Genomic DNA, 18,426 nt, shown 5'->3' on the forward strand with positions numbered 1-18,426 from the left:
TTCATTAAGTGGAATAATAGCCAGAAAATTAAAATGAAGCAAAATTGTAAAGGATTTTACATGCCAAGATGAGGTTATTAATAAAACTAATAGGAAACTCCTTGAAATTATTAAATAAAGGAGTGACATGATCAGAAATAGGCATTAAGAATATTATTTCTAGGGTCAGCTAGGTGGCTCAATGGATTGAGAGCCAGGTCTAGAGAAAGGAAGTTCAAATGTGGCCTCAAACATTTTCTAGCTGTGTGACCCTGGGCAAGTCATTCTGCCTCCATTCCCTAGCCCTTACCACATTTCTGCATGGGAACCAATATACAATATTGACTCTAAGACATAAGGTAAGGGTTTAAAAAAAAAAGAATATCACTTCAGCAAGCATGTGGAGAATGGATTAGGGTGAGAAGAGACTTGAAACAAGGAGATCAATTAGAGAGCTATTATAATCGTCCAGGCAAGAGGGGACGAGGACCTCAACTTCAGTAGGTGCCCAGTGGAAAGGAAGAGACAAATGCAAGAAATTCTGTGAAGAGAGAAATGCAAATTGCTTAACCTCACTTAAGGCCCTCAGTAATCTGGTGCCAACCTCCTTTTCCATATCTATTTTATATCACTTCCCTTCACACATTCTACATTCCAGCCCTTCCTCCAGCTTCAGAATGTAGCCTCCTACCTCTATGTGTTCACATAGACCATTTTCCATGCCTGGAATGCTCTTCTTCCTGTCTCAGCCAGCCAGAATCTCTTTTTTTCCTTCCAGACTCACCTCTAGCACCCCTCTTCCAAGTAGCCTTACCTGACCTCCATAGCGTTCCTACCCATTTAATTGGGATCCTCACATTTCCCCATGGCTCATTCTTTGGATTCAGTTGTCCCTGTCATTCTCTCCCTTGCCTTGTGCCCATCAGAATACCCATAGTATCTCTCTCCTTCACCCCTCAGCCCAGGTCTCTTGAAGGCAAGGACTATTTATTTTTGTAATCTTCGTCTCCCCAGTCCCTACCAGAAGTCTCTGCATAGGGTCATTTAATAGATTTTTTTTTTTTTTGAATGAGACTTTTCCATAATGAGAAAGAGCTTAAGCAAAAGCACAAAGATGGGAGCGGGCAGGTCCAGAAGGAAGGACAATGGGTAGTTTTTGTATAACATAGAAAATATAAAGGGAACTAGTGTGAAATGAAACTGGAGGACTAGAATGGACCTCAGCGTGCACAGATAAGGAGTGTATTCTTTAGTTTGCAAAAGATGAGAAACCAGTAAAGGCTTTTGAATAGAGAAATGGCCCGATCATAGCGTATTGGGAGAAAGAATGGGACAGATTCAAGAAGGCGGAGGGGATTTTGGGCTGTCGTGCATGGTTTGGTTTGATATTTTGACCAGACTTTTGTTTTAATTATTGTAGGGAAATCCCACAATAGAAACTCTCTGCATAAGTGCTGGTTAGCAATTATCGGTAACTCATAGTCTTAGAGAACTGCTGGAACACTGAGAATTTAAGGGATTTCCACACAACAAGTACCTGTCAGAGGCAAGGCTTGGGACCAAGTCCTCTTGACTTCAAAGCCAGCTCTCCATTCAGACTACCATAATATCAGACTAAGGAGTTTGGCCTATGTCAAGAACCCCATAAGAAAAAAAATGTGATAAATGTATTAAATCCTAGATAGGAGGGGGCAGCTGGGTGGCTCAGTGGGTTGAGAGCCAGACCTAGAGATGGGAGGTCCTGGGTTCAGATCTGGTCTCAGATACTTCCCAGCTGTGTGACCCTGGGCAAGTCATTTAACCCCCATTGCCGCCCTTACCACTCTTCTGCCTTGGAGCCAATATACAGTATTGATTCCAAGATGGAAGGTAAGGGTTAAAAAAAAATCCTAAATGGGGTTTTATGGGAGAGACAAGATTCAATATGACATGTACACAGTCACGGTATATTTATCTACCTAGTTGCTGTTTTAGCCTGCCTCATACTTGCCACAAGAGACAGTCAGTAAACATTTATTAGGTATCTACTAAATGTCAGGCATTGTCCTAAGCACTGGGAATACAAAAAGAGGGGAAAGACAGTCCCTGTCCTCAAGGAGTTCACAATCTGATGGGGGGAGACAACAAGCAAATAAACATGTATACATAAGCCATATACAGGAAAAATAAGAAATACTTAAGAAAGGGAAGGCATTTGAATGAAGACGGATTGGGAAGGGCTTCCTGTAGAAGATGGGATTTTAAGTGAGTCCTAAAGGAAGCCACTAGTTAAAGATGAAATGTGGAGAAGAGTGGCATAGGAGATTGAATGCTTGACTTAGAAGAAGAGCAAGGCTCAGATCTTGCCTCTAACACTAGCTATACAACCCCAAGCAAGCTCCTTAAAATCTCCAGTTTACCTACTCCACTTTACTGATCTGTAAAATGAGTAGGTTGGACTAGATGACTTATAAATTCCCTTCCAGCAGTGCATTTGTGATTCTATATGAAATGCTCTGTATTGCCTTCAATCTATGATTGCTAATCTCTAGTAGAGGATGTCACTAATAGGATGTATAATAATGAAAATTCTAGTCTCTGAATCTAATTAGTCAAAGAACTGTCTCTAAATCTGTGACTAGACTCATCAGGCTTACTTCAGTGAATCGTGCAGTGTTTTCATATATATTCATGGTCCACTATACATTTGGTGAAGGAATTAGGATTCCAAAATATGATGGACCAAAATGTAATCAAGATAAAATGCTAAATGTAGGTTCAAAAACTTAGCTGTGTAAACACATAGTAGAGAAAACATGACTAGAACAATGGTTAATATGAAAAAGTTCTGGGCTTTTTTCCATATACTGCAAGCTCAATGAGTATTAGTCTCCCTGCTCAAAAGAATAAGCTACATTAAATAAATATAGTGTCTAGTATCAGAGAGGCAATAGCCCTACTTAGTCTTGTTCAGATCACCTATGAAATATTTCTGGATGTTATAATTTAGGAAAAGTATTAACAAGCTAACATATACCCTGAAGAGGTCAACAATGAGAGGTTTCAAAATCACAACTCTACTAAGTGCTTAATAAATGCTTGTTGACTAAGTTAAAGAACTGGAGATATTTTTCCTGAAAGAGATTTAAAGGGAATAAGATTTGTTTACAATATTTGAAGGGGGTCATGTGGAAAAAACATTAGCCTTTTTTTTTTTACCTGGCCTGGAATATACGTTACAGGAAAACATGTTTTAACTCAATTTGAGAACATTTTTCCTAATAATTAGAACTGCTCAAAATTAGAATGTGTTGTCTCCTGAGGTAATAAGTTATCTGTTATTGAAGGTCTTCTGGTATTAGTATTTTATAAATAGGATTTATTCATACATGAGTTTTTCTAGATTATTGCTGCAATCCCTTCGATTTATTGAAGTGTGAAGGTACTAGACTAGATCATCAGACCAGAGTTCTGGCTGTGATAAGGAGAAAGTAAGGAAAGTAAAGAAAGAATCCAAGAGACACCACAAAAGAAAAAAATTGTGATAAATATAAGGAATGAATTAGTGGGAGGGCTTGATTTTGAGCCTGGGTGACAGGAAGAAAGATGAAATAGTTAACAGAAATGGGAAAATTGGGAAGGGCAGATAGTTTGCAAAAGGAAACAATGACATGAATTTTGTGTGTTGAGACTGAGAACAGAATCTTCTCTCTAGGCAGTTTAAAGTCCAAGTCTAGAGATCAGGATTTAAAAGATAGATTAGGGACTCAATACAAATAAAAGAGATAGTTTAAAGCTGATAGGGAACAAGTAGGTGGCTCAATGGATTGAGAGGTCCAGATGGGAAGTTCTGGGTTTAAATCTGGCCTCAGATACTTCCTAGGTTAGCCCTTACTACTCTTCTGCCTTAGAACCAAAACACAGTATTGATTCCAAGATGGAAGGGGGTGGGGGGGAGACAGAGGCAGAGACAGAAGGTTGTGGTATGAACTTTAGGCAATATCCACAGTTTAGGGGTATGAGAAATAAGAGGAGCCAAAGGATCAGTGCTAGAGACATAATAAGAGAACCAGAATAGAACATAAAAGCTATGGGAAATTTTTAAAGCAGTAGGGGAGATCAATGGCTAGAGAATGAATACAGAAAAGACTATTGGATATGATAAGAATTCTGACATTGACAGAGCAGTTTAGTAGAGTGATAGAAGCCAGATTCTGAGGAGTTTAGAAAAGACTAGGCAATGAGGAAGTAGAGCCATTGAGTCCAGAATATTAGTGCATCATTTATTCGAGTATAGTTCTCTTGTCCAGGGCATTGGACTGGGTTCATTGTACAGGTTCAATGGACTGGGTACTATGAAAGATGCAAAATAAATAATCTTTGATAAGCTTATTATTATCTAGGGAAACAAAACAGATGGTGTAAAGATGAAAATGACAATTAAAAAAAAGTACCCAAATTTGCAAAGGTATCTTGTACAAACTGCTTCCTCCATGGTGCTGAGCTATGAGCAGAAGAGCCATTTTGGGAGTCATCTGCATAGTTGTAGTAATTGAAATTACCTGAACAATGGAGCTTCAAGAAGAAATATATAGTAGAGAAAACAAGCACTAAAAGGTATTTGGGAAATAATAGAGAAACAAAGATAGACTGACAAAGGATACTCTTCTAATGACTAGGAATATTCACCTGCTTATCCATATATATACTAACAGCAACTCAGCAATGATTTTGTTGTTTCTAAGGGAATACTTTTAATTGGCAGGGTCAAAGTGATACCATATTGTCAATACAAGAGCTCAGATGGTAGTAGAATAAGCCAGGCTGAGTGAATGATAGGGATGGGGAAAGAGGGTCATTTAGTCTGGGGACAGGCACTCAAAAATGTGAATTTTTAGGTAAGCGTTTTCACAGGGGTAAAGATAAGTATGGGATAAGTATTATTTCCACAGTCAACAATATTGCCTGGATGATGCTGAACTAGTGAGATAATTCCACCTTTCTCATTCATAATTCTTTATGTTCCCTCTGTCTAGGGCAAGTAATAGTTCTCAAGTCTGAAGAGAGGCTGAAACTACTGAAACTGATACTTAAGTTCAACTATGATGATTAGGAGGCTATGGAATCAGGCAAACTATTATATCTTTCAATATAGGCAGTGTAAGAGTTTGACTGAGAATACTTGGACTTTGATGACCCATCCACACTTGCCACATTCATCTAGTTTAGTTTGAGATTTGGTCGAAATGTACTTAAGAAATGTAAACTAGTTATAGGTTAAGATAAATATACTTGAGTATTTCATTTTCCTCAGGATACATCTTAAATGATTGGCTAATATAAATTGAAAGTGGAGTTGCACAACTTTTCAAATTCCAGGTTCATAAATAAAAGAACTTTGTGTCTAAATGCATGTGATTGATAAGAATATAGCATTACTACGTAAGCTTTTCTTAGCAGTTTGTATAATAAAAGCATAATAATGAGAAACATTACATTCATAAAATCATTTTGTTTACTAATATATATATATATATATTGCTTGTAGGAGAGAAGCGTGCCTATCTTTCCCTTTCAAAGCCAGTGGTAAGTGTTATAAAGTGTTTTTGCATATTTGACCCCTTTTGCTTTAGTCTCTTGGACAATTAATTGCCATTCCTAGGTGTCTTTTTTTTAAAATGTCTCAATATAGGAAGAGTCAGCCTTGAAACCAGGAAGATCTGTTTTCCCCCTCAAACCCATATTGGCAGGGTGACATTGGGCAAGTCACCTAATTCCTCAATGCCTCAAAAATACTTTAAGACTTTATAGAGTGTAGGGAATGTACTAATATGTCTTGATAAGAGAGAGTTTCCTTGCTTGGGACTTCCCTATATAAATGAAATCACAGGCACAATTTCTATCACCACTAATAACATACAATAAGATACCAGTATTTTAAACTATGATGTTAAAAATTTGACTTCTCAGAATATTCTCAAAATTTAACAATTATTAGTGAAAGGGCAGCTAGGTAGCACAACGGATAGAGTGTCAGACCTGAAGTCAGGAGGACTAGCATTCAAATTTGACCTCAGCTACTTCGTGGCTGTGTAACCCTGAGCAAGTCACTTAACTCCCTTGTCCTTCTGTTATAGAATTGCTACTACGACATGAAGCAAAAATTGTTACTAAGACATAAAAAAGTAATTGTTATTAGTGCTGTATTTGGAAGAAAAGTGCTAAATGAAAATAAAATATATTTGACAAGAGGATCAGGATAAGAAGTCTATTTGTCTTTAATGCCTTCTGAATATATCACAATCATATATTATTTTCTACAAAATAAAAACTATCCTATTCCCTTGATCTCATAAGTGAGGAAGGGGCAATATAAATTTGCATCAGTTATATTCAGCTTATATATCCTTTCATTGTTTATCCATTTGTATAAAAAGAAGCTAAGTGGATAACTAGTTCCCTTCATTAGCTATTCTTTATCCTTAACACTAAATTTTTATCCTCTCTCCCATCTCTGTCTTCTTTCTTATCAACTATTTCCTCATGTACATTTTCTTATATATATTTTTTATTTGGGATTCTTGTACACTATGCAAGTAAGAGCCTCAGAATAGCGGGGAATGTATTGTCTACTTCTGGATCATCCTGCATCAGGTGTGTCATTGGCTGTCAGCCTTCGACTTTCAACTTCACACTACGAATTCTGGTCTCTGACTGCAGGTTTGCTCATAGAGAGGGGCAGAGAAGTTTGTAAGAGAAGTTCCCATACCTGCTGCCCACCTTCTCACCTGGTCCCAGAGGCTTAATTCTTAGCCTTCAAACTAGCTTGGTGTGAGCTCATTATCTACACCTACCTATGGCACTGCTATGAGCCATTCTTCCCCACAGTCACATTATTCTTGCCCGCTGCCAAATGATGGAATGATGCACGATCTTTTACCTTCCCTTCTTTAAAATAGAATCATAGACACATAAAATGTTAGCGCCAGAAGTGACCATAAAGATCCCTTAGCCCAACTTCCCTCATTTTACAGAAGCTGAGGCCCAGACAGATTATATTACTGACAGTAATGAAGTTAACATGAAAGCAAAAAGTGTTTCTGAGGGTCTGGACCAACATCTCCATCCCCTGAACACCTGGAGCCTTCCCTCTCCCAGCTCTCACCCTTTCTGGAACCCTCAATTCCAGATCATAGATGCCACCACCAGTGACTTGGAGCTAGCTGAGTCCTTATTTCCATTCCTTGGAAAATAGGGTCCTTTAGGGAGAAGTTAGTGGGTTCCTGGGATTCCAAGCTAAAACTCTTAATTCAATTTCTCCATTATGTTTTGTTTTATAGGAATTGTTTTCTATAAATCTGTATACTTCAGGTTCTTCAATATCTAAGTAATCTTTAATTTCAGCAGGATAGGAATTTAGTTTACTAACAGAGGTCTCAGTCTCCCAAAAATTAATAACTTGTCTTAAAGAGTTGCTGTAGTTTTTTAAAGAAACATCAGTCTGGTGGTAAGACTTTCTAACCTAAATAGGCTGGTTGGTTCCAGTAAAATAGTCATACACTAATCTATCTTTGGGCCCACACTTAAAGCCTTTTCAACTTGTTAGGCCCTGGCAAAACATACACTGTACTAGTATAGCCTTCCAGAACACAGGACCATCACCACACAACAAAAAGGCTTCGAAATAATATCTTTGAGGAGACCAAAATGCATTTCAGATTCACTATAGATTAAATAGGCTTTTGTGGGCTATCCTAGAATCTTTATCATCATTTGTTCTAGGAAATATACATTTTAAATTCTAAATTATCTACTGAGAAAGGAGTTTTTGGAATGTAATACTTTTATAAATGTACATGTTTCTTTAACTTTTGCATAAATTCAATATTAGAATATCAGAGTTTCTTATACAAGTATAATCCAGAAAATAAGATTTGGAAGGGTATCCCATTAAAATTAACTTACTAAATGAAGGCAAGCTCTTAGAGAGGCATTTCATTAATTGAATTACAAATTCATAAAAATGAGAAAAATTTGAATTATATAAAAAATGTTATGGGTCTAATTTCATAAAAGTCATCATTTCAAAGCATTTTTCAGACATTAAAATCTTATTGTAAATACCTTATTTTAAAGAATGAATTTACTTTTATGTTTTTATTGACTATTTTATTTCTTTATGATCAAATATACTATTTTTTAAATTACCTTAAACTTTTTTTTCATTACAACAGAAGAATAACGCAAACTTGAAGTCATTAAAGCCAACCAAGCTTGATTCTGAGGTGAGACTATTTCCTATAGATTTTTGTTGTATTTTGTACTCCTTAAAATTTTTTAAAAGGCCAATGACCAAAAAGTTAAAATTTATGATTAATAGGAACAAGCAAAGATAGCAAAACTTGGACTTAAGCTTCGTTTACTTACATCAGATGTAGACTGCGAAATTGAAAAATGGAAGAACCAGGAGAATGAAATTGTTCGACATGGGCAGAACATGTCCAGTATGGCCTATTCCATATACTTATTTACTAGGTAAATACAATACTATTTTGATGTCTTGGATCCAACTAATATCTTCCATATTAAGAAAATATAAATATGATGATTTTTATTATCTATTATATGAAAGTCGATATCAAGAGCTGGTAATTAAAATTTTATAGTGAATGAAAGAAAAAACTTTCAAGTGTGCTGCAAACACAGTCAGTCATTAAGAAAGCATATATAAGGACTGGTGAAGTAAATGTTATCCAGTATTCCAATTGTTAGCCAATGATTAAATCCAGTGAATATATAATATTCATATTCTAATTCTATCTAACTGTGGTGAAATAAGGAGTTATTGAATATATGTAAGTATAGACTTTGCACTTCTAAGGATTTATATGTCTTACAATATAATTATTATTATATCTACCTTGCATTTCCTTTCTATACACCTACTTTTATGTGTGCTCTTTTACTAAAAAATGCATTCTAGAATTTTCCTTAGGACCTATATTAAGCAATACCCTTTTTTTCCTTCTTTAGACATTTAAGAAAAATTAACATATCTTTAGTCATCTGGCACCTCTTCATGATTTCTAAAAAATTATCCACAATGATTCTTAGATCAAATTTGCATGTCTTTATAGTACCCTAAAATATAGTTAACCTGGACCTAGAGACTTGAATTCATTTTTAAAAACAGGTATTCACTTACCATCGAAACCCCTTAGGTTTCTAGTCCCTCTTTACAATGTTTTTTCTCCCCTTTCTAATTTTAACATCCTTCTATTCAACAAAGAAAACAAGTGTGAGCTATATATCTATATATTTTTCTTCCTCTGACATAAGAATGTAAGCACATTTTAAACAGAGATTTCATTCTTTTTTTTCCTCAGTGCCTAGCACAGAACAGAAACTTAATAAATACTTGTCGATGATTCCCTGCCCACTGTTTTCTTCTTTCTCTGGATACAACTTTTAAAGAGATTTTTTTGTTGTCTAACTTTCATAAACAAACTTTCTAACAGGTTCCTCCCACTCTTTTGTATTTGTTTTTGGTTATGTCTTCTTAGCTCATCAATATTTTAAAAATATCATTTCATCAGAGAACTTCTTGTGCAACCACATTATTTTCTGTAGATGCTTTTTAAATTTTTATCAAGTTCACAGTTCACAATTATTACAATCATTATCACAATTCTCACAATCATTATTCACAATTGTAGGTCAGAATTTTGTTCTTAAGAATCCTGCTCCTGTCTTGAGTATTCCCTTAAGTGTGCTTGGCCATGGAGTCATACCTGCCTTTTCATCCCAGAGCCAGCTTTCTTACATTTTAGTGTACAAGTTGGACTGTGCCTAATTTCCCTTCTTGTATTATTACAAACTTCAACATGACATAGTCATTCTCTCCTTTTATTCTTCACCTTCCATGTAATCAGTATTTCATTTTGTTCAATATTAAGATTCAATTAGCTGTTCCCCAACAGCTTCCTCTACCCCCCCCCCAATGAAATCATCAGGGTAGATTACTGCTCTGCTTTAGAGCAGTCGAAATCTTCTATCACAGTTGACTATTTCAGTTTATTTCCATTTATAACTGTTTCAGTTTCATAATTTTTAGGAAAACATCTTCCCTGTCTTCCATTTAGATGGATTGTCTACAATATATTCCCACACAATATCATTTTGCTTTCTCTATTTACTTCAACTCTATAGATTTACTGGTATTTGTAACAAAACCATCAACAAATTGGATTGTCCACAACCATGTGTTAGACTCTAGAGGTAAAAATACAAAATGAAAGTTCCCATTCTTACTAAACTTACATTTGCTTGGGGGAGATGGCTAGTACACATATAAGTATACAAAATAAAGACTTGGTAATTTAAAGGTTAGGGGGATACAAGTAGTTGAGGAGATCAGGAAAGGCATCAGATAGATAGGAGGTAGCATTTCAGCTAAGCTTTGAAAAAAACTAGGAATTTGAAAGGAAGAAGTGAGAAGGGAATGAATTTGGAATACCGGGGGACCACCTGTGCACAACTAGAAAGGGGGAGATGTGAGGAACAATAAGGCCAGTTTGATGAGACTGAAGAGTATGTGAAAGGGAGTAAAAGAATACGGCTAGAAAGGTTAGAGCCATATGGTTAAGAATTTTGTATTTGTATTCTTATATCATATACCTTTTTAACATGTAATGCTATTTCCCTTCCCTTTCTATTAGATATATTTATTTTGAAATAGTTACACATTTATTCAAAGTAATGTATGCCATATTCCAGGCAAGAATCTCCCAAGTGTCAGTGATTCTTCTATGAAGTCTTATTACCTCCTTGTGTTAAAATTTAACTTTTTTCTGGTGACCTTTGAGATATATTAGTGTATAAGCATTAAATGTCATGATATTTTTCCCAACCCACTTTTCTCTTATATGAGTGTCATCTTATAAAGTATTTCTTTCATTATCATACTTGTGGGACTTTAAGTATTGCTTTTCAGTTCTATCTTGTCATTTTTCTTCTCCTTCAGATTTTAGTATGGAGTTTTCTTGACTAGGGAGTAGGATCTCTGTAAAACACATTATTTCTAGTCTTTGTGAGGTATGCTCCATTCTTCCCAGAAGATCATTTTTTCAGCATTTAGTCCAAAGTATAAAATTCTATTTGATACTGTCTTTGTTACCATTAGTTCACTTACAACATTTTCAACATTTTTTTCTCTTCCAGCAGAATGACCAAGTAAACATACAACATGCTCTCCAAGTTCTACCTAGAATTTCAAAAGCATTAGAGAAATATTGCAGGGTGCTTTTTCCCCAGAGATATCATTCATTTGCATGTAAATCAGCAGAAGTGAGTAGCAAATAGTGAGTCTGATGAATCTTAAAAAAAATACTAGGAATACTAGGATTCTCTTTTAAGCCTTTGATATATACATATACCAGGAAGACATCTTCCAAACTTGCTGGCAAGTCTGTATACATATACCCAATATGCCTTAGTAGAAAGTTGTCAGCCATTATAAATATATTTCCTCTTTGGAAAAGAAACATGACACTCCCCAAGTGTCCTTATGTTCTGAGTTATATGGGATATTTTCCATGATAATTTGTTTTGTATTTCCAGGGATATCAAACTTTTTCATCAGTTGCCTACATTCTTCTGCTTGGCAACCTTTTTTTTTTTTAAACCCTTACCTTCCATCTTAGAATCAATACTGTATATTGCTTCCAAGGCAGAAGAGAGGTAAGGGCTAGGCAATGGGGGTTAAGTGACTTGCCCAGGGTCACACAGCTAGAAAGTATCTGAGGCCAGATTTGAACCCAGGATCTCCCATCTCTGGGCCTGGCTCTCAATCCATTGAGCCATCCAGCTGCCCCCTAGCAACCTTTTGATATTGAATTTGATTCTCATTTACCCCCTCAGAACCTCTCTCTGGGCTTCTTGCCTATATTATTTCTTCCATCCTACCTAGAAACCCTTCCTTCTTCCTAATAAATGAGAGCAAAGTTGAGTATCTGTTTTGTTTCTAGTCCTTTGCTACCACAAAAGTGATGATATAGATACATTAGTGTAGGTAGAGCTTTTTTTGTGATTCCTCCTTGGAATCTCTAGGTCAAAGAATATGGCATCTCAGCCATATTTAGGGGGCAGTGAAGCATATCACAGCAAGTCTTAACTCTCTTAGGACCCCAGTACAGTCTAACAAACATTTCTTAAGTGCTTTCTATGTGCAAGAAACTAGCTAGGCATGAAGGGAAGGAAACTGGAGAAAAATATTTCTGTGATGCCTATGTGCTAAGCACTTAACAATTAACAACCCTGCAGAGGAGGACCTGTTATTATTCACATTTTACATCTGAGGAAACTGAGGCAAAGAGAGATCAAATGACTGCCTGTATTTTATCATTATGGTGGCCTTAAGGTCACATAGCTAGTAAGTGGCTTGGGGTAGGATCTGAACTTTTGTCTCCCTGATTCCAAGCCCTTTGCTCTATTGTGCCACATAGCTGCTTAAGAATGCCACCTGTACATGAAAATACACATTTGAAAAAAATAGATTGCCTGGCCCTTAAGGATATTAAATTTGATTTCCAGAACTATGACATACCCAAATAAGAGTGACAAAAGATAGAAAGTATTAAGGATTAGGGCAAAGAAGAGATTAGTACAAACTACTGTGTGAAAATTTGAAAAGGAAGAGATTGATTTCAGCTGGGGGGGTAAAGAAAAGCTTAATGGAAGATAATATCACTAACTTTTGTATAAAGAAAAGCAAAGAACCAAAGGGAGTATATTCCAGGCATTAGTAATAGCCCTCCTGAATATATAGTGGCATGCTAAGATTTGGGAATAGCTTGACTATACAGATTGATTAGAACAGATAGTGTAAAGTGGAATGATGTAGGGGAAAGCCTGGAAAGGGAGGCTGGAACCACATTGTGGAGTGCATTAAAATCAAATCTAGGGAGTTCATATTTATGAGATTATAAGCAACTGCTGAAGTTTTTAAAAGAGGCATCAGACTTGTGCCTCAGGAAGATTATTTTGACAGCTGTGTGATGGACTGAGAAGATGCTGGGAGACTGTAAGTGAGGGTTGTACTAGTTGTAGTGAATAGTAGTAGATGTGAGAGGAGAGATTTAACAACTGATCAGATGTGAGGTGGAGGAGAAGAGAAGAATGAAAGATGATTGAGATTTTGATCTCTTTGACAAAAGAATATGATGGCATCAACAGAAATAGGGATGCTGAGGGATGCAGATTTTGGGAGGTATTAAATACCTCCCCCCCCAAAAAAAACCTGTATTAAATGCTACAGAATGGTCAAAAAAGACAAAGACTTAGAAATGGTCTTTGGATTTGGGAATTATAATTTTCTAAACTCTAGAATCTAGAGCTCTATACAAGTAAACAGAGGAAGCAGAAGACAATTTACAAATTAGGAATGGTAAGGAAGCAGATACAGCAAGAACAGATTATTTCCTAGACAGTTAATAGTAAAGGAAAGATATATGTAATAATAACTTCAGGTAATAAGAATATACATAGAGAGTTAACTTTTGCTAGGTAGATCCTGGAGCCTCACACTCATACAAGTTAATAAAGAAAAGCAGAAAATTCCAGGGTCTTCCTCAGGCTTTTTTCTTCTGGAAAATTCCACAGCTTCCAAGTTTCAGTTACTTGTCCTTATTATGGTCGAGTAGATAGAGAGGTTAGGTCACAAGTGCCCAACTATTTCTTCTACCGACTCTTATAGCCTAACATCAGAAGTACCAGCTGCGAAAGAGACTACATTTGCCTTGCTTCTGTGGTTACCAGCAGGTACCTACAGATTCATTCTCCTATTGTTCTCCTATTGCTCTTCAACCATGTGGCTAGTACTGTGTCTCCCCTGAATTTCTTCACATGAGTCTATATTCTTTACTTTTTTAAACCTACTTTCTATCTTAGAATTAATACTAGGTATCGATTCCAAGGCAGAATAGCAGTAAGGGTTAGGCAATTGGGTGAAAAGGAACTTCCCCAAGGTCACACAGCTAGGAAGTGTCCGTCTGAGGTCATATTTGAACCCAGGATTTCCTGTCTCCAATCCTGGCTCTCTATCCACTGAACCACTTAGCTGCCCCATGAGTATGTGTGTATGTATATACACATATAAACATATATGTTATATTTTATTTTCCCAATTATATATAATAACAGTTTGCAACATGCATGTTCCAAACTTATAAGATCCAAATTGTCTCCCTCCCTCCCTACTCCCAAGAGATGATAAGCAATTTGATCAGGGTTATATGTGTATTTTCATGTAAGACATGCTTCCATATTGGTCATAGTTATAAGAGAATACCATGAGTATATATTCTTAATGTATACTAGGATTCCTGCTCCTCTTTTGTCTGTTCTGTTCTTTTGGAATAAAGTATACTTCTTACATAGCCATACTTTAGCCCAGAAACTCATCCCACCAAGATTAAGTGATATCTTTGAAATCAACTTTGCCTCCCTTGATTAGGATCTTTAAGTTACCCTTTCTTTCCCATTGTCTGTGTATTTATATAGAAACATCAGAAGCCATGAATTCTATTGCTAGTTCTCTTTTTAGATACTGCTTACAATGAATTATTGGTCCTCTCCTGAAATTATTCTTACATTACATCTAAGAACTCTATGATATCTGACTTGGCAAATATATATGGACAATTTTCTCCCTTCCACTGTTTTCAGTTTAAAGCTCCCTCACTCTGATTTGAAACACTAGGAAAATACATTTTTACTAGCTTTTATTAGGTATACTCCATCCCTTATCAAGAGCACATCTTGTATTTTAAATGATGGTCCAAAACTGAAATTCTCTTTTCTCACACCAACTTTTTAGCCTGCATTTCTTTTTTTTTTTTAGGAATTAATTAAATGTTTACTATGTATCAACTTCTATCCTAAGCAGTGAGTTACAAAAAAAGGCAAGAAACAGTTTCCATGTTCAAGGAGCCCACATTCTATTTTACATGATGCAGTAGCAACTTAGCCTGCATTTCACTTCCCAAAGGTGCCTTCTTTTCTGAACCCATTCCTTCAGTTGTCAGTAATGGAAAAAATATCACCTCTGCCTCCAAGACCTTCAGGTTTTGTTTTGTTTTGTTTTGTTTTGTTTTGTTTTGTTTTTCACCTCGGACTTAAAAATCCTTAGAAAAGACTTTTTAGTGTGTTCCTAGTAGAATCACTTGCCACCACAGAGAAGGTAGTGGCCAAAAGGTTTGACAAATTTCAAGAGACTCTTTGATAGATCCCTGGCACATTTCCCAGGATAACAACAAACCTCTATATTGTTCATCAGCATTCCTTAGTAGGAATGTAGTGGCCACCATCAGTGATCTTTTCCTCTCTTCCTTCTCCCTAGTTCATTCCTTGAAGCACAAAAAGTTGTTTCCTCCTAACAGGATTTAATTCCCTCTTCCAAGGAAAGAGTTTTATATTTTATATTTAGCTCTAAATCAAGGGGCTTTCTGTCCTTCCCTTTATGCATCATATTCTTTTTACCCTCCCACAGCCTAACATGAATTGAGATTCCTTTTTTCCCTATGTTCCCATCTCAAAGCTCTTCATTCACTTTTTTAAAGGAAGATTTGATCATCCCTGACAAAATATACAGCCTTCATCCAGCTCTAACTCTAGAAAAAAGGCCAATTTGTACTTTGGGCCTGCATAGGTGTTTAGTACTAAAAAAAAAACAAAACAAAAAAAACACAAAACCTTCTTAGCCTTAATTTCCTCAAATGTCAAATTATGTGGTAGTACCAGATGACCAAAGTAAGGTCCTCTCTAAATCCTAAGTCTATGAGCACACAAACTGCAAAATTACCTATGTCCTCTATTCTTGCTTGAAACAAGAGCTTCAGACCTATTCTTTTGGCAGCTCTAATGCCTAAATACTCTGAAAAAATGTCTGGATTCTAGTCCCAGCTGCTTAATGAGTTAGAAATTCAGTAATAGGTGACTAAACAAATATTATTTAAGGTAGTCTTCCTACCTATTTTTGCTTTACAAGACTCAGATGTCCTTTGCAATTAAACTGCCAAGCTCTAAAAGAAACAACTTGCTCTCTAGGCTATTTTCCGGATGAGGTTCTTCAACAGAAGTTTAATTATCTGAATGGTGCTATCTAATTCATTGCTTCCTTTCTCCTCTCACTTTCTTGCTTCTCTGGCTACATCTCACTTTTCCTCTTCCTTGAGGCTAGCTTCAGTTATGGTTGGCTTTCTATCTTTCCTTGCTATATGACATTCACCTGCCTTTGAAAATTAACCCTTTAGTGCCAATACCCCCAAGCCTCAAGGAAATAAGCAGCTCTGGGTCTGAATTTGAGTTCAATTATTATGAAGGTGCTAATTACCTACATCTCTCTTCTCCGAAGTTTTTGAAAGGTGTAAGTATAGCTTGTGTAAAACTCAGGTATAGTTTTCACTGAATTTTTTGATTGACTTTTTCATGTAAAATGTATACTTATTATATGGTTTTAGTATTTAAATAGTATATTTAACCTCAAGAATTCTGTTGCTCAATTCATTAAGATTTTTAAAAGTTAGAGGTTTCAATTCATACATAATAATTGAGAGCATTAATAATATATGAAATAGACCAGTCTCCATGTAGTAACTTTTCTTTTTTGAAAATTAATGTTGTTTATTTCAGGGGGGAAGGGCTGTTGAAGAGTACTCAAGATTTAATTTATCAAGTAGAGGTATGCTATGCTCCAGTTTATATTACTACATAATATTTTGCTCTAAGAATATGTAACATTTATGTTCTCTTGTCACTTCAGGGGAGGATATAGGACTAGTATCTCATAGTGGTCTTCTGTGAAGCATTTTTGAACAGCATAATTGATGAAAATTCCTTGGATAATAGATAGGAAACAATGGGTTTTGCCAATTAATACAAAAGTTTCTGAATGGGGGCAGCTGGGTAGCTCAGTGGATTGAGAGCTAGGCCTAGAGATGGGAGGTCCTAGGTCCTAGGTTCAAATTTGGCCTCAGACACTTCCCAGCTGTGTGACCCTGGGCAAGTCACTTAACCCCCATTGCCTAGCCCTTACCACTCTCCAAGACAGAAGGTAAGGGTTTAAAAAAAAAAGTTTCTAAATTCTCGAGATAGATAGACCAAACCAGTGGACCACTCTGTCCTCCATTCCAAAGCATTCTCCCTTAATCCAAAATTGGAATTATCTTTCTATCTGGAAGCCTCTTCAGTCAATAAATGCTTAGTCATTGGGAGCAGCTGGGTAGCTCAGTGGATTGAGAGCTAGGCCTAGAGATAGGAGGTCCTAGGTTCAACTCTGGCCTCAGACACTTCCTAGCTGTGTGACCCTGGTCAAGTCACTTAACCCCCATTGCCTATCCCTTACCACTCTTCTGCCTTGGAGCCAATATATAGTATTGATTCCAAGATGGTTTTAGAATGAATGAATGAATGAATGAATAAATAGATAAATGCTTAGTCATTGCTTCACAACCAGACTTCATTGGGCTTAAAGACATTCTTGGGCAGGGGGCATCTGGGTGGTTCAGTGGATTGAGTCAGGCCCAGAGATAGGAGGTCCTGGGTTCAAATTTGACCTCAGATACTTCCTACCTGTGTGACCCTGGGCAAGTCACTTAAACCCCATTACCTAGTCCTTACCTCTTTTCTGCCTTGGAACCAGTACATAGTATTGATTCCAAGACAGAAGGTAAGGTGTTTTATAAAAACAAATAAATAAATAAGACATTCTTAGCTGGGTTGAAGAAGTGAGGGGTAGCTACTGACAAAGTCAGAAGAATGAAAATAAACCCTTTTAGACTTGACTTTTAAAATAGGCTACATAGAAGTTGTTTCCTTTGAACTAGACCCAACTTTCTATTAGTCCTGAAGTTTTGGACTGGGTTAAAGGTACTGTCATACTGTCATGCCACAAAGTATCATCTGTCTGTTTTTCATGCTAGATGATGGGCTGCCAATTGGCTTCTTGCATCTATGACAAATGATGCCTTGTCCATTTCTAATGCATATGGTTTTTTAGACCAACCATATAGCATAAAGGACTTTATCACTAGAAGGCCTGATAATAAAGTTTCTGATCCTTGCTTTAAGATTCATTCTCCTAACACCTTGATTTTTATAATTGGAATTTTATCAGATAAGCTTCAAATACATTTAGAGCTTAAATGTTATCATGTACTTGATTTAGAACTATATATACATGATTGTTCATGCAAACGGTTAAGCCTAAGAAAGCCCAGCAGGTACTCTAGAAACGCTCTCGATGAGAGGTAAAGAACTGCTGCTGTATCCAATTATAGTTGAATTTCATCTGGTTTTCCTTTAAAGAAAATTATAAAATCTTCCCCACTTGTGCTTGATACCTCTTGGCAAAGCAATTGCCCAGTAAGGTTGGCTGCCCTCCTACCTGACTTTATTGCTTTATTGTTTTAT

At 36.3% G+C, this 18,426-nt stretch overlaps 1 protein-coding gene across 7 annotated transcripts in view; it reads left to right on the forward strand.

The window, feature by feature from the left end:
• Positions 1–18,426, forward strand: part of CTNNAL1 (catenin alpha like 1) — a 97,362-nt gene that overhangs the window by 70,690 nt on the left and 8,246 nt on the right. For all 7 annotated transcript variants that reach the window (XM_007498978.3, XM_056805894.1, XM_056805889.1 and 4 more), the window contains 4 exons: positions 5,507–5,544; positions 8,193–8,243; positions 8,339–8,493; positions 16,648–16,696. In XM_007498978.3, the coding sequence (XP_007499040.2) occupies positions 5,507–5,544; positions 8,193–8,243; positions 8,339–8,493; positions 16,648–16,696 (293 nt within the window). The remainder of the gene's footprint in view (positions 1–5,506; positions 5,545–8,192; positions 8,244–8,338; positions 8,494–16,647; positions 16,697–18,426) is intronic.

Source organism: Monodelphis domestica, chromosome 7 (assembly GCF_027887165.1).
Source record: "Monodelphis domestica isolate mMonDom1 chromosome 7, mMonDom1.pri, whole genome shotgun sequence".
Classification (NCBI taxonomy): Eukaryota; Metazoa; Chordata; class Mammalia; order Didelphimorphia; family Didelphidae; genus Monodelphis; species Monodelphis domestica.